The 24,890-nt window shown below is 38.8% G+C and overlaps 1 protein-coding gene across 5 annotated transcripts in view; it reads left to right on the forward strand.

The window, feature by feature from the left end:
* The window catches only part of LOC103179256 (signal-induced proliferation-associated 1-like protein 2), a 206,448-nt gene that overhangs the window by 161,485 nt on the left and 20,073 nt on the right, over positions 1-24,890 (forward strand). For all 5 annotated transcript variants that reach the window (XR_006084920.1, XM_042332736.1, XM_042332735.1 and 2 more), the window contains 7 exons: positions 4,357-4,614; positions 8,306-8,458; positions 9,463-9,569; positions 12,016-12,113; positions 13,645-14,042; positions 14,753-14,977; positions 21,920-22,082. Coding sequence is in view for 4 of the 5 variants with exons in the window: in XM_042332736.1 (XP_042188670.1) it covers positions 4,357-4,614; positions 8,306-8,458; positions 9,463-9,569; positions 12,016-12,113; positions 13,645-14,042; positions 14,753-14,977; positions 21,920-22,082 (1,402 nt within the window). In the remaining variant the exon portion in view is untranslated. The remainder of the gene's footprint in view (positions 1-4,356; positions 4,615-8,305; positions 8,459-9,462; positions 9,570-12,015; positions 12,114-13,644; positions 14,043-14,752; positions 14,978-21,919; positions 22,083-24,890) is intronic.

Raw genomic sequence — 24,890 nt, forward strand, 5'->3', positions numbered from 1 at the left:
TGTCTTCAGTTGAGTCTGTCACTGGAGTATATCAGAAACACATGGGAAATTAAGAGTATTATGTTATGGATTTGTTATATTTAACCTCTTTCAACGCATGCCAGATTGATGATAACACAAAGAAAATTGTTTATTAGTAGAATCCTTATTTTATGAGCACTCCTATAAAAGCGTATGTGTGTTAGTAGTGTTTGTTTTCCATATGCAGTACTTCACTCAGCAGTAACAAGCACATGACATTTTTTCATAGTATTAGGTATCAAAACAACATCCCAAAGCAGTAGGCAGTGTTCACTGTGAAACTTATTGCACAGCTGACATTATACAAATGAACTACAGCCAGGAACTAGATATTACACAGAACATCCTCTAATAACAATAAGGTAGTTTGGAGCTTGCAGTGTTTCATGTGTTTACACTAGTTCTGTTATGTATTTTGATTCAAGTTCCAGTAAATCAATTGCAGATTCTAACAGTTAGTGCAACATAGCTCTGGTAAATCTCCTTGTGTTATTCCACCTCTAAAGAATCCCAATTGTTTTGATAAATGAATGACCTAAGACAAAGTAAATAATAATAATCCTTGATGTCTCAAAGCACTTCACAGGATAGTCTGTAAAGTGTAGTGACTGTATTTGTAGGAAAAAGGACTGTGTATTTGTAGTCATGAAGTAATTGACCAATTTTATTTGGGGAATTGTTGGCCAGGACACTGGAAGAAATTCCCTTTTCTTTTCGAATAGTGCCATGGGATCTTTAACGTCCACCTGAACAGGCAGATGGGGCCTCGGTTTAACTCTCATCTGGCATCTCTGGCAATGCAGCAGTTCCCAGCACTGCATTGCAGTGTCTCACAACCTTCTGACTCTGAGGCAGGAGTTCTACCAACTGAGCTAGAATGATGCCTTGACAAGCTAACAAGTGTATTACTATATGAAGTATAATTTGGCTTGTATTGAATACAACCTCCCTGGAGCTCAGTGGACAAATAAACAAATAATTAGAAAATAGTCCCTTTTTAAAATCTGTCCTGATGGTGAGATTAAATTAAAAAGTAACTGCTTTGATTGATGCATGCAGTGATCCAGTATGTTCTTAATGTAGTGTGTTGCAGCATGGAGTTGCAAAAAACTGGTTCATGTCTACGATTCTCCTCATTGATATTCCAATCTTGGCACTGGCATCAGAGTAAGCAAACACTGGGCACTCCGTCAGAAAGCAAGTCACCTCAGGCTGTCAGTTGCTTCCTGGCAAGTGCTCCAGAGTGGCAGGGGCTGAGGTCTGTAGACATTGTGATGTAGACATTTGATTATTTATTAGATAATTAATTGTTAATTAATTTTATTTTACAGTATTAACTCATATTTTAATTATCTCTTTGAATGCTCCTATTATTGACTGCTGCTAACTTTTATTCCACTTGATTTATTCTAGAGTAGAACAGTAGTCAACTGTATCCTAGCGTGTTTAAAAAGCTGTTTCGAAATGATTGTGGTAGATTTCCATCAACCCAACCAGTGCAGTTGGTTGCATTGTTGTCACATATCTCTCCTGATACACAGATTCATTTAAGGGAGTCTCACCATTGCAATCTCTTTTAAAAATGAAACCATTGGAGAGAATTGTGATTAACTTGAACACCTGTTTAATCATTCCATGATAGATCTGAGTCCAATACAGTGACTGTAGGATGTACAACAAATGCCAGCATCAGATTACTGTTTGGCAGAAATAAGCATTTGCTTTGTTCACTGTGGTGTTTCAAGATGGTAAGGCGAGTCAAAATCTAGGAGTAGTTATAGAAATGCTATAAAAACTATAGAAGTAGCTAAGTGTGATTCATGATTGTGCACACATTTTAGCTAGATATTTTGAAGTTGGCTCCAGTATGCATTGTTCTACATAAGCTCGAGACAGAAAAATATTTCACTTTGTGAACAATAAAGTTGATAAACAGCATCAGATTCTGGAAGGTGGTTATATGTTTTACAGGCATATTAGATAGGCAAATTTCTTAGAAATATCTTTACATCTAGAATGTCAATACACCACTTACCATTTCAGGCAAATCTTCTGTAAGATTTCCCATGCCCTTCCTTAAAATAAAAGGACGTATTATTATTATAATTAACATTTTAAATGTGCTGATCAAATTTATAATTGGGTGTGATCATTTCTGGTGAAAATCAATTGTGGGGCACTGTTAGTATATAACGTACTACAATCAAGCACTCTGACTGTTTGAACCTGGAGTATGCATTATTGCTTAGTTCTGTAATACTACATTTATAATAGTGAAGTGACATCACTTGAGGAAATATTATCAACGCATGATTGCTCTTGTTCTATTATGCTTTATGCTAGAATAGAGCAGTAGCTGACCTTGAGCTAATTATAGTAATGTACTGTGCCTTGTGTTTTAATCATCTCTGCCCTCTGTTCCAACATAAAACACACTCTAAGATTCATTATAACCATAGTAACATGACTGTAAATGTTCAGTCCACTCCAATTACACAGACTATACAAATAGCATGTTTGTTTCAAACGTACCAAAGCTGAGGTAAGCAGAAGCCAACATCAATGAAAAAAGCTTACGAAATGCAGGAGAATTGTTTTTAAAAAATCTAACAATTTTACTCTGGATTCTGTCCTTTTTGTATTTGCGATCCGTGCAGGAAGTTTATTCAATCCTATATTTTGGTAACCAAAGTAGTCTTTGTTCACGGGAAAGCTTACCCATTTATTTAGGTCCATGCATAGGCCAATTGAAACCATTTTCATATCCCACATGCCTTGATGCCAAGACAATATTCTCCTGCTCCCTGTTTTGATTTCAGAATCTGGCTTAGTGATCTCGTGCTTCAGTTGAGTGTGCCTTTAATGCACTTGAAATGACAACTGTTAAGTGTGAAGTGGATATTTCTTGTTATTCTGGAAGTTGGAATTTGTTTGTACTTTCTAGCCTTTATTTAGAAACAGATACACTTTAGGAAGCATATGGCTTGTGTATAAAATGTGTGTTCAGTTATCCTGTGGTGCAGTTTTGCACCATGGACAAGGTTTCTACTGAAAGCAAACAGTGTTGACAAAACAATCTGGCGCTTTCTCAGTAACAGTCAAGTTCACATCCTTGTACAACTCTGCCACTTTCTGAATTGTTTTCAGGACAGCATGTTTTTTATATGTTGGGTGCCAAAGTCCCTGCAGTGACAGTAGGCGTTTGTGAATAAGACACAGTGAGATAAAAATCTATTTTAAAAATTGCAGTACCCTGAAATTGGGCAATTTAGACTTTCATTATGTGCACCTAACATCCATAGCTATCTACTTTTGGGGGAAAAGATGCCTTTTGCCAGTGCCCTTCTCCTTTTATTTCTCAACTCCTGTCTGTGGTTTTACGGGATTCCTAGAGTGAAGGGTAGAGGTCAGCAGTGAGCATTTGGTGGCACTGAATTTAAACTTTTCTCCAAAAATACATAAATGTATACAAATACATTTGTATAATACATAATACATAAATACAACAACGTGTGGTTCAAGGGATTTTTTTTTACAGAGGTAGGTATCTTTAGCTCTAACTTACATGCAATGCAAATGTAATTTTGAAGCAGTTGTGGAATACTGCTATTTCGATTATTGTCGCCCGTGTTGCATATAACTGAGAATACAATATGTGAGTTACGAATTAGTACTAATTCCATTTTTATATTCTACGTCAGATTTCAAATTTATTTTAGTGAATAACCGACTCGACCAAATATCTCCTCAATTCTGCCAAATGCAGTCATTGTTGTCTGTCATCAAGCCATATTGTCAGTGCGAGTGCTATTATATCTTTTGCACTAGATGTCCAGGTTTACTGTGAATTATGCAAAAGGTAATCACGTCATTTATGTAATCACATCACTGGTCCCGGCAATGCAATCAGATTACTCGTCTACATCTGCTAGAATCTGAGATGAAGACTTTGCTCTTATTCTAGAAACTAATGTTGCACCTACAAAGACCATCTGATACACTGATCATAGAAGAAATTAAAGGGGTTTCTGTAGGTAAATCTTATCTAATCTCAACAACTGAAACCAATTTGATAGTTACCAACTTTTGTTTAAGCTTTTAAAAACAAGGACATAATGAGACAAGGATGTTTCTCAGAGATTTATTACTTTCCTGTGGCCTGTGTCTTGTTAAAACCTAACAGTGCGATTACATTTATTTTCCTCCTTCAAGCTTTAATTGTATTTCTATCAATTTTTTTCCCAGGTCGAAATTTTTTTTGAAGGAGGAGTGGGAATTTTGTTTTCAGGATATTGTTACTTTGAGTTTGACAAACAATGTGCTTTTATTTGGCAGGGGCTGCTCAGAGTTGTACAGGATACCAATGGTTGAGTACAAAGTGGACAATGAAGGCACCCCTTGTGAGTTCAAAACTCCCTTCAGAAGAAATACCACGTGGCACAGAGTCCCTACTCCTGCAGGACAGCCACTATCACGAGCATCTCCTATACAAGGAGCATCTGATAGGCTTCAATCCCAGCAAATGTTACAGCAGGTCCAGACATCTATTCCTCGCAGTACATCCTTTGACAGAAAGCTGCCAGAAGGTGTGAGGTAATGACCTTCCTGATTCCTATTATATTGGTGAAATCCCAACTTTAAAATGTCACCAGAAGTACTTTTGCTGCTGGGAGTAACATCATCTTGCTAATCATATTCAACTCTGATGGATCTATGTTGGTTCAAGGGCAGGAATAATCCAATTCACCTATTAGACTACCAACCTTAAATATATATTGTCTGAACAACAGCTGTAAATTGTTTAACTGCAGTAGAGCTCCAGGGCGAAAGCATGTGTTGATTTTGACAGAAATTGCACTCATGATTTATGTAGCTTTTCGTATTCAGTCAGAGATAATATTAGTACTATCAGTATCTTTCCACATTCACTTAGAAACATGGTTATTAAGTACCCCGATGTACATAAAATATTTATTTCACTAGAAAAAATATTACATTGCTTTATTCCTTAAAATATCACTTAGAAACAAGGTCACCAATTAAAGTTCTTAGTCTTAACTCAGGCCTCCATGTTTATACATGAGGGTTATTGCTCAGCACCTCGGTGTACCCTTCCCACAAATCTGCATTGAACACAGTGTTGAAGGTTTTCACATCCCGTCTCCTGAATGTGGAAGTCTATTCCAAAGAGTACACAGGCATTATGTGCAGAGTAGACTGAGATCCTGGCAGTATCTTGCACTGTGCAAAATATGTGAACTGGTTTATTCACACTTCACTGCTAGTTCTTTAACTTTCTAGAGACTGTGAGGGGCAAATTAATGAGCCTCCTATTACAGTTGCTTCTGGCTGCACCATATTCTGCCAAGTTACACTGCTGTAAGGATTATGCTGGGGTGAGTTTAACTCAGACATCTTGCTTGCTTTCTCACTCATTCTTAATGTATTCTTATGTTGATACTGTTTCACATTGATACAAGAACAGGTAATGCTCCATTTAGTGTAATTGTTGTGCAAATTTAGATATAACTGGAACAAAGAGTTACATTAAGTTATATCCTTGAACTATTGGTGAATATATTGAAACAATAGATAATAATAATACCCCTTGGATTTGTTGTTGTATAGGCTTATCACTTTGTCGAGACATCTCAAAGCGTTTCTCACGACATAAGTGGATTGATTGTATTTTGTGGGCGAAATATGTTTTTAATCTACTGAATGAGATGTTTAGTTAGATGCTATGGTTTAAGGTCGTCGAGGTTTTCAAGTTTAATGTCAATGAAACTTTCTGTATGAGGGTGCAGTGAGTTCATTGTGGTGTGAGTTTATAAATTAGTTACACCTATTATAAGACCAATCTGCCAAGGTTAGTAGTTTTTACTGATCTTGGAGAGTAAGACTAACTTGCCTGCAAACGTCTGTACATTTACTGATGAACAGAGAACTACACTTGAATGGATAAACAAACAATCTTTCATTATAATGCAGCAAAGCAGGAAACGGAGAATAATAATAATAATCCTTGCATTTAATACTGTATTTTTCATGTCTTCTAGATGTCTCAAAACGCTTCACAGAAAAGACTGTAAAGTGAACTGACTGTATACTTTAAAATTGACTTTAAATTTATTTAAGAATTTATTTAAATTTATTTAAGAATTGCACCTAAAGCTCTCCAGGATGTTGCCCCGCCTGAAGGACACTATATAAATGCAAGTTTTGTTGTTAAAAGTTGATAATAATAATAATCCTTGCATTTGATATAGCGCTTTTCACGTCTTCTAGACGTCTCAAAGCGCTTCACAGAATATGCTGTAAAGTGAATTGACTGTATATTTGTGGGCAAAACGCAGCAGCCAATTGCGCACAGCAGTGTCCCACAAACAGTCGTGGATTGAAAATAACCCATTTATTATTGTTTTGTTTTGGAGGGATTATTATTAGGTGTGTGAAGTAAGGAAACTTGCCCAAGGTTTCGCCCTATTTGTCTATTTGTAGACATTGTAGACTATTTGTAGGCCGGTGTGAAAAAAGTGAATTGGAAGGAAGTAGATGCCAGCACATACAAACACTCTCTAGAGTTCTGACCAACGTACCCATCCATACACTGGACAAGTTTGTGACACTTGAATCAGCCGTTCACAAATTACAACTGCGATTTACTGGAGTAAAGCCATAATAAATAGATAACTGTAATCCTTTGTTCCTTTTTTTGACCTTGAGAGTTCCTAGAATACTTCAGGTTGCATTATTGCTCTGGGACCATTAACCTTTCCGAAGTTCCTTGCATTAAGTACAGTGTGTCAAGTTTCGTATTGGGATTTTGAACATCTCTGATGAATGATACAGAGCGAGATGCACTTTCTTTTACCTATTAATAGACTGGACCTTCTGCTTTAAGGCAAAGAGTTTATCTTTTAGATGTGAGGAAATAATTAGATTACGTGTGTGAAATGCTTGCAGTCATTTTTGTTCAGGGCGAAGTATGTTTTGCTACTAAATATACAATGATTTCAGAATTGGCTACTCAGTTTACTTTCAATATTATATATTAGAAGTATTGATACTTAACAAAAAGCATAGTATAATGTAATATAAGGAACTGAGCCTTTGGACTGCATTACAATCTATTCAGCATGGTTGGAGTTCTATAGTGAAGCCAAGAACTTCATCTCAACATTTTTAAGCTTCTGCCTGACTTATAACTGCAAGTATAACTATGAAATCTTAAACTATGCTCAGCAGTTTCAATAGTTTACTCCAGATTATGTTGAATAGAATTATTTAGAAGCAGGCAGTGTGTTAGATTTTTCAATCATTGTTTAATGATTGTTTCACCCACAAATATACAGTCAATTCACATTACAATCTATTCTGTGAAGCGCTTTGAGACGTCAAGAAGACGTGAAAAGCGCTATATCAAATGCAAGGATTATTATGTATTTTATTATAGGTTAGCTGCATTATGCAATATTCTAGGCAGATGCTGAAGTTTGTATTTATGGAGTAGCTGGCCAGCCTTCTATCTCAAAACACTGAGACATGGAATATACTTTTAAAAATATAGAAATATGTCTTTTTTCAGAGAGAAAATCAATGTCATGATGGATTGCTCACCTGCACCTCCCTGTGGTAGCATGAGAGTATCACATGCAGAGAGGTCTGGGAGCAGAGGTCACTCATCGCCTGGAAATTGGAAGTGATGACTGAAGGGGAACCTGTCACCATTCATTTCTTCACAGGAAACCTATATCACCACAACTGAACGTGCAAACCTGGCCTTTCACATTTCTATTGTTTTGTCAATGGAGATGCACAATCTACATTAGATTATTTTAATATTGCACCCTAATACTGAAAGCCTCATTGACATTAGACGTAAAAGCCTTAAGGGTGTTCAAAACACAGCATCTAATTAAATGTCACTTGATCTAATCGTTCTTCACCATGCATGACCAATGTTGTTGCTCAGTTTGCTTTTCACAATAATGGGATTAGAGTGGATTGCTCCAGTGAGGTAGCTTGCACCAGCACAGAGCGATGGACTGAAGGACCCCCTTCTGTTCTGTAAACTTTCTACGATCATACTGTGCCTGTATGGCAGTTCAGTGACTAAATAACTAAACCTTGATTTCCTCTCTGTTCTATGTTGATGTTGTTTGTTTCAATTCCTCAGACAGTTTCTTCACGTCTCTAGTAGAAAACAGATGCTTCTTTATTTATTGTGGCTTTTACCAAATGCTGAAAGCAGTCTATTTCAATGCTTTCCACTTTCACCCAGGTCAGTGCAAGATGTAGAAAATGCGCAGCTACCACAATCTGCTGTCAGTGATGTCAATCAGCATTACCGAAACTCTCCAAGCAACCAGTCATCTTCAAGTGACCCAGGACCCAGTGGTAGCAGCCATTGGAGACAGCAGTCTGGTTATAACGGGTAAGCAGTGATATTAAACATTTGTACTTTAAAGGGGTTTGTTGCTAATCCTGCGCTCAGAGCAGTTATCTAGACCACTCTGCAGAGATATCTGCAATTTAGGATTGTAATTAGGTCGTGCCAAATGTGACTGCAGGCTATCTGGTTCAGTATGTTTGATAAATATAATCCTTCTTGAAGCTATCCAAAAGGTACCATTTCCTTGACAATATGAGTCTCTGAAGACACAGCTAGGACTATACCTGAAATGTCTTAGAAATACATCTTTGCAGAAGTCATTTAAAGTTCACAGAAGATACTGGAAGATTATTTATACGGTTATGTTTTGAGGCTTTATTGCAACACTGGAATAATTATTTTGGCATATTTAATGTTCTGTAAGAAATTTTTATAGCAGGTACATGAGATGTGATGGAATTGTTGGATATTTCAATGGAAATTGGAACAAATGTCATTGAGGGTTCAGACAGATATAATGAGACATATAAGAAATTAATACATAATTCTAACTATATTAAATGTCGAGAAGCATTTGATTTTAGCAGTTTTATGTTTTTTTCTACAAAATACATATTCAAGCTTGGGCACCCATCTTGAATTTATGGTAGTTTTACCCTTTTTGAGACAATTATAAAGTATATATTTTTCACTTTTTTTAATGGGACAAACTCAGGGGAACCTGAGAAAATCACACCGTGTAAGCCTAGGAACTGCAAGGAAAGGAGACACACACAGATGGATCAGTTTTATCACGGAAAAAAATCCTTTTTTTTAAACAGTTTGCAATTGCTGGCATTTATCTAGCAAGAAATGATGGTAATAGTAACCTAATGAACTGGAAGTCAGACAATTTTTAAGCATGGGAAGCCAAAATGGCCATTTCAACATTTGAATCAAATACTTTTTGCCCCATCCAGTTTTCTCCCCATCTCTACTGAAATCATTTACTCATGCTGTGGTGTTATCTGCTAATTTAGTGCACAATGTTCTCTTTATATTCTAAGGTGTCAATCACCTATTCTGCACGATCACCAAGGTTCAACCAGTATTCTAACAGAGTATGATGGACCAAGAGAAAGAGATGGAACATTAGAAAGAACCAGAAGTGTTGGTAAGTGTTTGAAAGCAATTATAATAATAATTTAGTCATTTTATATAAAGCCTTTAGTCAAAGTGCTTCACTAGTGAGATACTTTGGAAGTGTATTGATGGCTTTCATTGCAGATATGATGGCTATTTTGCACCAGCAACATTCTACAAAAGCAATCGAATATATGACTCAATAAGTCATTAAGTCATCTATATTGGATGAATTTTGAGCGAGGGAAGAACATTAGCAAGCACGTGAGGAAAAATCTGTGCTCTTCAAAATCGTGCTATGAGATCTTTAGGCACCTGCCTAGCTTAGTTGGTAGTGTTCTCAACTGGCAACAAATCAAACAAACAAATCAAAGCCTAGCATAGTTTCTAAATGTCTACAGGGTTTGAGTGTCAAAGGGTACATGCACTGCTGTGTTGGGCTTAGCCATTGTTGTAAGTCTACTTCTGGTCTGAGTACAGCAGAGATAAGTGGTAGTGGCATGTGCACCCGGCAGCTTGGTCTCGAACAGATGTAAATGTATGGATATGATGAAGGAAATGTTTGACTTTTCATTTTAAATTCTTTCCAAACCAACAATGTTAGCCCCAACTCAAACAGCAGTAAAAGAACAAGTGACTTAATGCAGATCAAAGATGTGGAAATTGGAGAGCAAAGTTATGTTTGACCATAAATAAACAGTTAACTAGATCTAATTCAGATTTGTATGGTGTTGCTTAACTAACAATTCCACTATTAACTCCTCTGCCAGAATTTGGGGCCAGTATGTCAAAGTAAAGTCAATACATTGTACACATGTCAGCAATAGATACAGCGGGAATATTTGTTATCGACTAAATAATAATGAGTTTCAGCTGGAAATAAATAAGAGGAAATTACTAAATCCTGTGTTTGGAGAAGGTGATATTCTTAAGGAATGAGGACTATTGGCCAAATCAGCCTTCTTTATCTGAACTTTTCTTGCAATCTTGTGGAAGTAGTATTGTACAAAGAACAGACTAGTTTATGATGGTGTCATTGCAACAAAGAGGCCTTGCAAACTGTTCAGTCTTAGTATGTCTGCAGTAATGCTAGGATTACTTCACTGAGAAATGGACTGCTCTAAAGACATCCTGCCAGAAAAGTCTACAGGATTTCAAGTAAAGATCTATTTTACAAAGTAATCTGTTCTGCTTGTGGGTACATTTATATCACTGCTCTGAAATGGTACAGGATGTGGAATAAGGATTGGATCTGTATCAGATGTGATTGTTCTTACAAATGCCATAGTTTGTCTAATTGTTGTTCATAGCTCATTCTTGTAACACTGGAATGTATCCTTATATCTCTCTTCTGGCCTATTCAGTCTGGGCAGCCCCCTTATGTTACAGCAGCAAGACCTGTATGGAGTAGCCAAGGTGCAGCCTGAGCAGAGCACTATATAGCTTGAGTATGATGTCTAGGGATCTGAACTCAACTGAACTCAATTATAGTTTATTGTGAAAATGTTTAGCTTAAGTACAGCAGGTCTCATTGGGTACTTCTTTCAGGAGACTGAGACTTGTGTGTCCAAAGATATGACTGGGAATCATATTATAGTTAACAATCATGGATAGTCCTGTTTTTGAGTCAGCTGCTGGAAAATGACTCACTCTCATTAACAACAACTTACACTTATACAGCACCCTTCACACCGGGTAGCGTCTCAGAGCACTTAACAGTGGGGGAACCTGACTCCAAGCCGGGGGAGTGGAGGTGATCGTAAGCACGGTCGAAAAGGAAGATTTTTAGGCAGGACTTGAAAAAGGAGAGCAAGGCGGAGGGATTGAGGGAGAGTGTTCCAGAGTTTTGGGGCTGAATGTGCAACCTCTAATAGTGGAGCGGAGGGGGCGAGGGACAAGCAGGAATGAGGGTGGGCACTGCTACCTTGGCATTCCTTCCTACCTGGCACTCCAGTGAGTGCCTCCCCACAATCGTGGGGATTGCAGAGGCAGCTCATATTCTACCAGACTAGTACAATGCAATGGGAATACTAATTTACAGCACCACAACAGTACCTCAAGCAACTTTTTGATAGTGAGCTCTGTGCGTACTAGCTCTGGAGTACCAATGGTTTGTGTTTCAGCATTGTGTTAAAATAAAGCAATTTAATGAGAGCATTATGTTTTGGAAGAAGTTTTGATATTTAAATAGCCAACCTTCAATTGGTGTTAGTTTTAAGGCATATACTTCAGCAAATGGATTTGGAAATGTACATCTTTACTGAAATGTCAAGGTCGTAAATCTAGTGTCACAATATTGAGCTTTGAATGTTCTTGCCTTAAATGCAGCATGTGTAGATAATTTCTGCCCTTTATGGTAGAGTAAATTATGTGCTGCCAACAAGGTCTGACTTGCAACATCTTTTGACATCTGCTGTCATGTGACATTTACCAATTCCTTTCTCTTGAAAAACATTGTAAAAATGTTTTTCTTTCAGAAGCGAGATGGCATGTTCCTTCAACCAAGATCTTAAGTTCCTACAAAGGTCTCCAAAGGGAAAGTGCCGGCAAAGAATCTCCAAATAAAAATTTACACGTAAGATTAATTTAACACCCTCTGGATTGCAAACAAATCTGTATATCTTTGCGGAAGCTAGTTTAAGTTCTGACATGCTGCAGTTCTCCTTGCTGCTGAATTTGTCTCCTCGGCTTTTGGAGAATAGCTAAATAATAGTAATAGCTGGGTGGGAGTGGGGAGAGAGGGAATCCACAGAGATTGACCTTTCAGTTGCTCCACCATAAATTCCATTGACATTATGTCATGACATGAAGGTTTATACATAGTTTATAAAACGGTTGGTAAATCATATAGTTTATAAACCTTGTGCTATACAGAATCTGTAGATGTATGGTGAAAAGTGGGTCATGTGCTGTAATGGTCATCACTGGTTGTAATTATCACAATGCTAAAATTGTAGTCCAAACCAGTCAAAAATTCTCAACTGGTTTTGGTTGTGAGCATTCATCTCCCTCACACCCCAACTTTAATACAGTGGTTTATCCCAAAGGCATCCAGGTGCATTGTTATTGCCGCCACATAACATGGAGCTTTGAGTGCCACTTCCTGGGGTACAGGTCTGATTCGATCAAAGGTACAGTCAATCTGTAGGGGTAGAAATGACAGTTCGTTCTAGTCAGTGTTTAGTAATAATACAGTAAAATATTGGACAATGAGAGAGATCAGAGTTTTTAATATTAGATAGCGAGAAAAACAGTCAGTGTATAAATTAGCCCAATTACTATTAAGTCTTCATGCCACGTTGAAAAGCTGTTTTTTAGGAAATGTACGTATTGTAGAATTTACTACATGTAAATTATCATTCTGTCGTAGCACATTGAACTTGAGCTGTGCTTACATTGTTTCAAAAAGCAAGCATTTGGAATGATTGGGAGGTATATTTTAATTGTACTTTAGCAACAATAATGAGCATTTCACTTTTGCCTCCAATGAAAGCAATAGTGCTGACTAAAATAGTCTGTGAATTTCACCTCTTTTGTCTCAAACGGAAGCCAGTACCAAGGAATGGAATTGTAAAATGCCTTAATGCTACAATTTCCCTTTATAAAGTCGTCTGAGGTCAGGTTAAAGCAACATTTTAAGTATAGTTCCTTGATTGTTACATCAAGATTAATTTTGTGCAATTAATGTTTTTTGAATGGAAAAGGGAATAGTGAAGGACTGAACTCCTATTTGTAAAAGAAGAGATCAGCTTACAGAAGTCTATTTAAACTGAGCAATAAAGTATAAGTATTTTCCAATGAGTGCTAAGTACGATGTGTTTTCATAACCTCCTACCCAAATTGAACGGATACAGTGCAAATTATTAACACTACACTAATTATTAGCAAGTTGATGCTCAGCTATAATATTTTTGCTCTTGATGCTCAGGGCAAAATAAAGAGAACCTATTAATTTTGTCATGAGAGTGTGACTCAGATTTGCTGTTGACACACTGCTTATTAGGGTAGAAACTGTAATTGCAGCTAAGTGCATATGGTTAAACATCTAAGTGCAACGTTAAGCCATTATTCTCACATTATGTACTCTTATTCCTCTTTATTTTTAGATTGCAGATAACAATTGTTCAAGTCATTCCAGCAGTAATACTCTGTCAAGTAATGCATCCAGCAATAGTGATGATAAACAGTTTGGTTCTAGTGACTTGATGGATCCAGAATTACTTGGATTGACATACATCAAGGGGGCCTCCACCGACAGTGGGATTGACACAGCGCCCTGTATTCCACCTTCATTGATGGGCACAGTTCACTTGGCGGGCAGCAGATCAGTGATTCCGAGTCGGGCAGATCAGATGGTGCAATGGGTAGAGCATTCTGAAGATGGAGGGACTGACGATGGACAAGCTAAGTCGTATGCTGTCCACAATTATGCTGCTGCTATTTCAGCAAGTCGTGCTACCGAAGGAAGTACTGGAGATCTTAGCGAAATTTCATCACATTCCAGGTGAAGTTTAATTATCATAACTCTAGTCTGGTGTTGGACGCCAACCTAAGGTGATACACTAATACAGCATGGAACGCTAAGCCGGGGTAGGAGACTAATACTAATATGACAGCCAACCAACTCAAATGCACTTCTCACCATTCTCACTATGTAAAAGTTAAAATAAATTGATTTTTCTTATACCTTTGAAATACTCAATTTAAAATGTTTCTGTGTAAGCTTCTACCACCGGATTGATAAACTTCTTTTCTGAAAACAATTTGTTGATTTAAAATATAAAAAGAGCTCCTTGAGATTGAACAGTATAGTTGAGTTTACCCTGAACCCTGCTGGTAATGGCAGTCATCTACTATTGGAGGTTAATCCAATTTTATACCCCCTGTCCCCCTTTCTGGTTGTAAGTAACATTGTATACATACAGAAGTTGACCACATTCTGCAGCACACTATTATGTGGTGAATTGTTATTGATATTTAGTTAGGCATTTGGTGGAGTCCTAATTAACTCTTAAGTATTGCCAGTAAAGCAGTGATTGTTGGGATAGCTACAAGTGTTCTTTGATCTCGATGTTAACATTACATGTTTGATTATGGTTTGCTGCAGGGAAAAGTAATTAAGTCTCCCTGTTAGTAATTAGGGCTCTGGAACAGACATAATTGGATTTGTTGTCTGTGATCTCTCTTATTCTCTCTCTATGTGTACATTTGTAGTGGTTCACATCATTCAGGAAGCCCTTCACCACGTGTTTCTAAAACTGGTGGATCTCTCGATGCTTCCAAAGTCTACATAGTACCTCAGAACAGCACCCAGCAGATTGCAGGATCTCTGTCAGGAACATATCATCGACAGGCTGGAAGTAACAAGTACATCATTGGCTGGAAAAAATCTGATGGAAGCCCCACTCCTGAGGAGTCTGACTTGGCAGATTGTAGAAGGTCAGTGACTGAGAGAAAAGGAATGCTGGAAGTATTGTGTAGTTTCTTGAAATTCAGAACATCGTGCTCTGATGATTAGAATGATGAAGTTGTGGTTTTTTTTAAGGCAACAAAAAGCAATTTACCGGTTTGAAATATTCTTGCTTTTTGTGAAGCAAAGTTCCATTCAACATTTTTGTGTTCTTGAATACATTGCACTCATGTACAGTATGTTTGATATAAATTATATCCCTTTAATTAATTAAGAAGTCAAAATTTTGAAAAATGACACAAATCTCACAAAGAACATAAACTTACCTTATTTGACTGAGTGGCTTGGACTCTGACAACAATGTGCAGGTTGCAAAATGTTCATAAATCAACTTGAATGTATGGGTAAGAACCTGGTTAGTGAATCCATGTGAAATGGATGGTTTGTTGTAAATTTCTATACTAATCCGCATTCTTATCTTTTAACTATACATGCTCTTATGTTAGTAGCTTATATCAGACAGATGGTGTTCGTAAACTCCAAATGTACATTAAACTATACAAAAACACTGCTAGTTTGGGATATATAAAATTTTCTGTCAACGTTTTATTTGTCCAAGACTACCAAGACCTGGTAATAAAGCAGGTTTATTTTTTGTTACTGCAATCCTGGCTATTATTATCACAGAATAACTATGCTATACTGCACTGCTGAAGGCAATGTTTCCCTTATTGTGCGGTTTTATAGCATCAATTCCTAAAATATCCCATGGTTGATGTTTACTTTTGTTGTACCAAATTGAATGTTATTAGGGAGTTCACTTAATTTGGTAAACAACACTGAGATGTGAGGTCTCATTCCTATGGCATGTTGCCACTGAAGATTCTATGGCCTTGATAATCTAGTATTATAACCAGCCAAAATAAAATGAAAGGTGACTTGCAGTGGAATTAAAAAGGGGATAATGCCAGATTAATTAGATTGCAAGGGTGGAAACCAGTGAGAGTGATAAATGAGAACCAGAGGAAGCTATTCAGCCCATTCTGCCAGTTTTATTTAAGTCATGGAAGATTTTTTAATCCAGTTTCCTTGCCTTTTCTCCATACCTCTTAATGCCCTTATTTCCCAAGTATTTCAAACACAAATTAGATAGTTTTCTTTTAGGAAATAACATTATGAAATATAGTACATAGGTAGTTTGGGACATATGTGCATGCGACCCCCAAGAAGGTGGAAGGCGAACTAGATGGACCTTGGTCTTTTTTCATCTAGCTGTTCTTATGTTCTTATTTATCTCCCTTTGAAACATCCCAAATGATTGTGCCTTCATAGACAGCACATTCCACATTTTCAAATCCATCTACATGATGAAATAATATAATAGTTTTGCTTTGTTTTGCCTAATTTTAAACATAATGTTCTCCCAATCTTTAAGTCTTTCCATCCTATAATCATGTTCCCTGACTAACTGGGTAGATAGGACACCTGGTAATAAAGCAGGTTTATTTTTGACTGCTATTCAAAAGGTTCCCATAGAAACCTGCTGGCAGATTTCTTTCTTTGCCCTCAGAGTGTGAGAGTGGTCAGGAGAACTTTGTGATTTACATTTCTTCCTGGTGGAGAAATGCCAACCTTCACTCAGTGGTTTCCCATAATCGCAGAACCATTATCATGAAAGACCCAAGCATGTTGAGAGGCTTGGATAATGTACATGCAAGCAGTCCAATTGATTTGAATGTTAAAGCAGAACTAGAGGGTATACGGCTACAAAAACAACAACAACAACAAGATTCCATTTATAAAGAGCCTTTCACGTCAGGAGGACGTCCCAAGGCGCTGCACAGTTGGGTCATGACCCGAGCAGGGGGGAAATGGTCAGGGTGAGGGGAGGGAAGGGAGGGAGCGAGGAGGGGGGAAATGGTCAGGGTGAGGGGAGGGAAGGGAGGGAGCGAGGAGGGGGGAAATGGTCAGGGTGAGGGGAGGGAAGGGAGGGAGCGAGGAGGGGGAAGAGAGTCGAGAGGGGAGCTGAAGGCTCGGTCAAAGAGAAAGGTTTTGAGACCGGCCTTGAAGGAGGAAAGGGAGGAAGCGGCGAAGGCACTGGGGGATGGAGTTCCAGAGCCTGGGGGCTGAGAGGCTGAAGGCCCGACCACCGATGGTAGGGCGGTTGGGGCGGGGGACGTGGAGCAGACCAGAGCCAGAGGAACGGAGGGTACGGGCAGGTAGGTAGGGGGATAGTAGGTTGGAGAGGTAGGAGGGAGCAAGGCCGTGAATGGCCTTGTAGGTGAGGATGAGGATCTTGAAATCAATCCTCTGGGGGATGGGGAGCCAGTGGAGGCGAGCGAGGGTGGGAGTGATGTGGTCCCTGGTGCGGGACAGTACACGAGCTGCAGAGTTCTGAATGACCTGCAGCTTGTGGAGGGAGGTGGCGGGAAGGCCGGCGAGGAGAGAGTTCCCATAGTCCAGCCTTGAGGTGACAAAGGCGTGAACCAGGGTTTCAGCAGCGTGAGGGGTGAGGTAGTGCCGTAGTCTGGCGATGTTCCGGAGGTGATGGAAGGCGGTGCCAGTTGTAGTGCGGATGTGAGGGAGAAAGGACAGCTCAGGGTCGAACAAAACGCCGAGGTTCCTGACTGGCTTTGCGAGGTGGAGAGTGCAGCCTTGGATGCTGATGGTGTCAGCGCCTGAGGTGCGGAGGCGCTGACGTGAGCCAATCAGGAGGGCCTCGGTTTTTCGCACGTTGAGCTGAAGAAAGTTGTCTCTCGTCCAGGACTCGATGTCGGACAGGCAGGCTGTCAGGACATCGGTGGTCGTGGAGTTGAGAGTAGAGGAGGAAAGGTAGAGTTGGGTGTCATCCGCATACATGTGGAAGTTAACCCCATGTCTGCGGATGATGTCACCGAGGGGGAGCATATAGAGGGTGAAGAGGAGGGGACCAAGGACACAGCCCTGAGGGACACCACATGAGACAGTGCGGGGGGTGGAGGAGAAGCCATTCGTCGAGACAAAATGAAGACGGTGAGAAAGGTACGACCTAAACCATTCAAGGACAGTGCCTTGAAGGTTGAGGTGGGAGGACAAGCGGTGGAGTAGGATAGCGTGGTCGACCGTATCGAATGCTGCCGATAGGTCGAGGAGGACGAGGAGACAGAGGGAGCCCTGGTCACAGATGGTCAGGATATCATTGGTGACCTTGACCAGGGCAGTTTCTGTGCTATGGGCAGCACGGAAACCTGACTGAAGGGGTTCGAAAAGAGAATGGGTGGAAAGGAAAGAGCGCAGTTGGGAGGCGACAACTCTTTCCAAGACCTAAAGGCTTTAGCCAAAGCCTAAACCTTTGAATAGGACTAAATATTTGTTTTTTCCTCAGTGGGTATAGAAGGCAGTTGCATCAAAATCACTTTATATTAAGTTGATTAACTCCTTCAAAGATAACTGGATCAGTAAGGGCTTTGGAACATCATTGGGGGATATAAGGATATAGTCTGAATAGCACAAGTATTCCATGAGATGCAATAAATTCTGTGATACTGCAGCTGACGCTAGGGCCATAGGAAAACGTAGGAACATGGGAACATTGGAACATGGGAAGAAAAGGTTATTCAGCCCATCAATCCTATTGCACTAGTTTATTAGATCTTGGCAGATCTTTTGATCCAATGTCCCGCCCTTTCTCTATGCCCTTAATATATATACTACCCAAGTCCAAGTTTATCTGTCTTTTAAACATCCCTATTAATTCCATCTTACAAACCTCTGTTTGTGGCAGAGAGGAGGTTAGAGCAGTATGACAAAGCTAGATGAATATTAGGTAACGTTTCCTGGATTACCTTTGAGGTTCAAGGAACATCTAGCTTTCCACCAGGGAACTGGAATAATGACATAAGGTCCTACGTTCAATCATTTCTTCTATTCTTGAACGCACTATACTCCAGTACAGTATGTTTGATGGGTTAGATCCCATGAAACTGACCGCAAAAGCAGAATTGCTTTAAAAAAAAGTCTGATGAAGAATATAAACTTTTCTGAAAAGACAGAATGACAAAACAACTAAGGAATGAGACTTGCAAATGTTAAGTTGGACTTTCAGTTACGTCTCTTACATTGACACATGAAACATTGTGTCCCTTAGCGACGGCTTGTCAGATCTATTCCTTTCTTGCACTTTTCCTCTGTGGGATTGGAAACATTTAGCATCTATGCAAACAGTGAGAACCTGAAAATTCTGTCCTTGTCATTATCTAAAGATGATCCTCTTGTCAGATATAGGGCACCTCTGTCTCTATCTCTTCATAGGGTCTGAACATCACAAATTTCTAAAATAAAAGTAGTCTCCTGGGGAAGAGAGACACCATGCACATCATCCTATTGTCTATTCTGCTATCCTTCAGCTTTTTTTAAGCTGTTCTTCTGAAATGGGTGAAGTTCAAAACATTTTTTTTGTCAGTCTGGTGTCTGATGCACGTGGAAACACATTACCATGCTTCAGATTATCGAGTTATATATATATATATATATATATATATGGGTCCCAAGTACACGTGGAAATTTCCTTTTTTTTAAAAAAAGTGCATTCTGGCAGATATTCAAGGAGTTGGTTCATTTATCTAAACCAGTTTCAAGCAATTATTGGCAGCCTCTGTCACTGATCAACAGTAAGAGTTTTCCCACAGACAAAGCTGAGGATGCTGCATGCTCATCCCGTGGTAAAAATATTTAAAGTTTTAATCAAGTTGACCGTAGCAACCATAGTGGTCATCTTTTTCGAGCTGTTTCTGGTGGTGTGCCAAAGGTGAAAAGTTTCTACCACAGCAGTAGATGGTCAGTTTTAAGATTAAACCTTTCCCCCTGCCTCAGTGGCAAAGAGTATGACATGATAAATGCTGAACCAGACAAAGCAGGAAGGTTGCAGGTTCAATTGCTAATCTCCAGCAAGTGATGGAGTGCAAAATGTTTGCGGTGTTTGTGGGCTAGGGAAAGTAAAACATCAGCCAGGTCCCTTCCAGATTGTTGGCTAACAAAGACCTCATTAGACAGTATCTCCAGGGTTCAATAACCATGCAGCAGGCTGGCACCTAAACCATGGGATTGTCAGGGATTATGGAAAGCTGTTCCTGCTGCTCCACTAATACTAAACTTGGGGACAAAGAAAATAAAAATTGCATGTGGAGTTTGTCAACATCTTTCCCTTTAACCCCACCCACCAATTAGAATATCCCCAAGTTGCATTGTCAGACTTGGAAAGAACAAGAAAATTTGCATTAAAATCCTTGCGCTTGATATAGTGCCGTATCACGTCGCAGAAGGTCTCAAAGTGCTTACTGAATTTATTGTAAAGTCCATTGAGTAATATTTCTAGGCGAATGAGGCAGAAAGTTTACACATGGCTGTCCGACCTACAGCCATGAAGTGAATAACCAATTGAACCTGGTGATTGTCGTTCAGGACACTGAACTCCCTTCCCTTTTTGAATGGTGGTAATGGATCTTTAATGTCCACCTGAATAAGCAGATAGGATATCAGTTTTGAGTCTCAGTCTATAATATTCTTAGGGTGTTTAAAATAAGTGCAAAGTTCTCCAAATTGAAGTATGCCAAATTAGGTCTTGCTTGCTGTGTTATTTAATAATTTATTGTAGTTAAATTCCCACAGCAGCAGTCGTAGTTTATTTTTATTCAGTAGTCTTCTGCATTCCTGTGAAAACAGTACTTCTGGAGATCAGCAGACTGGTATCACGTGTAGTTCTGAAAAGGCATGTGTTTTTTTACTTATTCGGTACCTCCTTTAAATGAAGCGGAACCTTGTTACACAGACAGCTTTGTCATATTTCAAAGACATATTGTACAGCTGACAAAACCGCTCATGGATTGATATATAGCAGAAAATGGTTTGCACTTTGAAATGATTCAAGAATGACTGTCAGCTTGACTCAGTTGGTAGCACTCTCATTTCTTTGTCAGAAGGTTGAGTTCTAGGCCTTTGAACTCGAGACTTTGAATTAACAATGTAGGCTGACATTCATTCCAGTGAAGTGGTGGGGATGCACTGCATTATCGGAGGTGCCATCCTTTGTATGAGACAGAAGGGAGAGTTAATATGAGTACAACTAGAGAAATTAGCGTTCTGTTCTTGTGCCTGTTGTGTGTCAGCCTGGCTCAGCCTTATCACTCACGTCTTTGATTCAGAAGGTTGTAGGTTCAAGCCCCACATCGGGACTTTGAATTCGCAGTTAAGGCTGACACTCCAATGGGGTACTGGTGGAGTATTGTATTGTCAGAGGTGCCATCCTTTGGAACAAACATTAAACCGAGATCCCATCTGCCTGTTCAGATGGACTATTTGAAAAGAGAAGGTAGTTTCTCCCGGTCTCCTGACCAACATTCCCCCAAATAAAATTGGCTAATTTGCTTCCTGGCTGTTTGTTTGTGGGACATTGCTGTGCATAATTTGGCTGCCTCGTTCGCCTACAAATACACAGTCACTCCATTTCACAGTAAATCCTGTGAAGTGTTTTGAGACATTCTCCTGACGTGATAAGGCGCTATACCAAATGCCAGGATTATCATTATATTTTAAAAGGAACAAGTCTTATTTTTATTAATTCCCCCCTCATCATTTATTGCATTTATCCTTCAAGGCCAGTCTCAAAACCTTTCTCTTTGACCGTGCCTTCAGCTCCCCTCTCGACTCTCTTCCCCCTCCTCGCTCCCTCCCTTCCCTCCCCTCACCCTGACCATTTCCCCCCTCCTTGCTCCCTCCCTTCCCTCACCCTGACCATTTCCCCCCTGCTCGGGTCATGACCCAACTGTGCAGCGCCTTGGGACGTCCTCCTGACGTGAAAGGCGCTTTATAAATGGAATCTTGTTGTTGTTGTTGTTGCATGCTACAACTGTGCGAGAATTGAAATGCACAGAAATGAAGTTGTTTAAATATGTATTATAATTCATCAGATTTTCACGACCTCTTTCTTCCTCTAGGAGGCTCTACGGTGATGTGGAAGAAATGTCCACTTCCAGCCAACTTCAAGCTTCAGCCCGGGAATTGCACCCTGACAGTAAACCCCAGCAAACCTTTTCCAAAGAGGATTTTCTGAAGCTGATGCTGCCAGACAGCCCTCCTTTAGAGCAGGACAGGAGGAAGGTTAGCCGTTCCTTCAATCTGTACATCTGTCAGGGCTAATTCATGAGACACAGGCACTGATATTTTTAATCCAACTCTAATAGACAGGAGCTGAAATGCTGAACAACAGAATGTAGATGAGCTGCAAAGAGTAGCAAACACTCTTCAGGTAACACTTTCAGGGGGGACACTCTGGCTGGGTTCCAAATACCGAACAATGCATTGAGCACTGCAGATCAACATAATTATTTCCAAATAGACAGATGATTTTCTTACCTTTTGAAGAAAATCTATAATGGGAATTGCTATGAATTTGAAATGTACGCAACCATTTTTACTAAGAACAATGCACCACTTCATAAATATGTTGAATGTTGAATTTTTGCATGTGGGTTAAGCAATTTGATAACTGTTAAATCTTTTTTAATTGCTTTAACAATCTACAGTATTGTGTGAAATCTCGGGTTAAAAGTATGTGTTTTGACATGTTGCTGCCAAAATTGTGGCTAAATAGTTTTCTTCTGTTCGGTTCATATTATTAGGAAAGGAATAGATACCTTGAACCCTAGTCAAGGTCAGAATTTTAAACTCCCATGTGGTCTTGTTTGTCTGTTCTTCAGGTAGATATTGAAGGTGCACATTTGAAATGAGATGGTAGTTTCTCCTTGTTTTCTGGCCAATAATCCTCCAGATAAAATTGGGCATTCATTTCAACACTGTTCTTGGGTCTTTACTGTGTGCAAAATAGCAATCGTGTTTTCCTACAAAAACAGTTACTGCACTTAACAGTAGTTAGTTTAAAGTGGTTTGAGATGTCTAACTACAAGATGCTCTAAAAATGCAAGTACTGTTTTAATATCAGCGAGTTGTACTCCACAGGGTAGCAATTATAGATCAAAATTAACAAGAGCAGCAAATTATAAACCAACAAAGCAACTGATAAGATTAATCGGTTAACTGAAATGACTCAAACTTGCTGACTATTGTTTCTCCTGCATTCAGGCAGTTTTATGGTTGCAAGACTCTCCAGTACAAAAGTACCTCAATAAAAAGAATACTGAGTGTTGTGTGTTTATCTGTGATATGTGAAAACTCTCCAACTTTGTTCTTCTGGTGATCATTATGTGTGAAAGAAGGAAATCTTCAAATGGCAGGTGTGCTGTTTTGTGATATTGTGTGATATTTCATTAACATTAATTTCAATAATGTTAATGAAATAATGTTAATCCTTGCATTTGCTATAGCGCCTTATCATGACTTCGAGACATCTCAAAGCGCTTCACACAATATACTGTCAAGTGAATTGACTGTATATTTTGTGGGCGAATAACCCATGTCATGGCTAGTGGGTAACGGAATTGAGTTTAGGTATGATTTCTTTGTTCAATGGCCATATAAGGGTAAACGGTCTTGTATTAATATTGTTTGAGGACATCACCAGGCATTTGTGGAATAGCACTGTAGTTAGAGGAAAAAGCAGTTAAGTGTCTTCAGGAGTCGAGGGGAAAAAATTGAAAGATAAAATGTAGTAGAGGGGGAAAAAACAGTAATTTTGCAATGGTATCATGCAAAACACAATTAGCTGTAAGCTCATTTTACATTATTGTTGTTGCATGCAGGTTTTTACATACATTGTTAGGTTATTTTTTAGAAACCTTTTAGGTGACTTCCTCACTTTTATTATTAATTTTGTTAAATTAAAATTTATAACTCCCTGAAACAGCCATGTAAAAAAGGTTCAACACTTCTTGCAAGTTATTTAGGCTTGCTCTCTCTCGTCTTGCTTTTAAATGTGTTCACATATTGAGTGAGTTTTAGTTGTGACCTGCAAACTTCCCCGCAACTGTCAGTTCAACCCTGTGGCTGATCAGGCTATTTATATAAATCAAGTGATTAGCTTTCAGCTAATGTTTTAAATTTCCAGTCAGACATGAAGAATTGATCTGAACATATGTTCCAAGTTTATTAACTTTGTCCATAAAACTCGTATTGCTGTCATAAATTAATAATGCTGTGCTATTTTAAAAGTTTAATCCCCCAGTTACTTTTGGAGATCTCTGATACTGTGACACATATGACACTGTGTGGAATTATATTCTGTGTGGAATTATAGTGTCTTTCCAAATATCGATGGAGGTGGGGGTTACCAAAAAAGTCCATTATTCTATTTTCTGAAATAATTTCACGTTTAAAGTACATCGAGGCAGACAACCATGCATAACATGCACTTAAAATAACGATCATAATAGCTTATATCAGACCCCTGAGGTGAATCCAGATGAAACCAGACAAGCCCACATCAATTGTCATTGGGACCATCTCCTGGGGAGATATTTGAAGAATATGTATGGCTATATTTTTATTTACATGTATTTAGTGTAATAAATAATAATAATAATAATAATCCTTGCATTTGATATAGCGCTTTTCACGTCGGGAGGACGTCCCAAAGCACTTCACAGAATATACTGTAAAGTGAATTGACTGTATATTTGTGGGCGAACGCGGCAGCCAATTGCGCACAGCAATGTCCCACAAACAGTCGTAGATTGAAAATGACCAATTTATTATTGTTTAAATGTATATGTGTGCATTTATATTATATATGATAGATATAGTATAAATAATGCGTATAGGCATACATAAATTTAAGAATGTACAGTGATTAAATAGGTTCTCCATCTTCCAAGCCCATTGTAGAAACAGAGCCACAAGACTATAAACCGCTTCCAGTCACCAACTCATCTAATCGCAGTGATATAAATTCAGCTAGCTTCCCCTGACACATCAATTCAATTTAAATGTTCTAACTAGTGACAGCAAACAGTT

This window comes from Callorhinchus milii, unplaced genomic scaffold (genome assembly GCF_018977255.1).
Source record: "Callorhinchus milii isolate IMCB2004 unplaced genomic scaffold, IMCB_Cmil_1.0 Scaffold3, whole genome shotgun sequence".
In the NCBI taxonomy this organism is placed as follows: Eukaryota; Metazoa; Chordata; class Chondrichthyes; order Chimaeriformes; family Callorhinchidae; genus Callorhinchus; species Callorhinchus milii.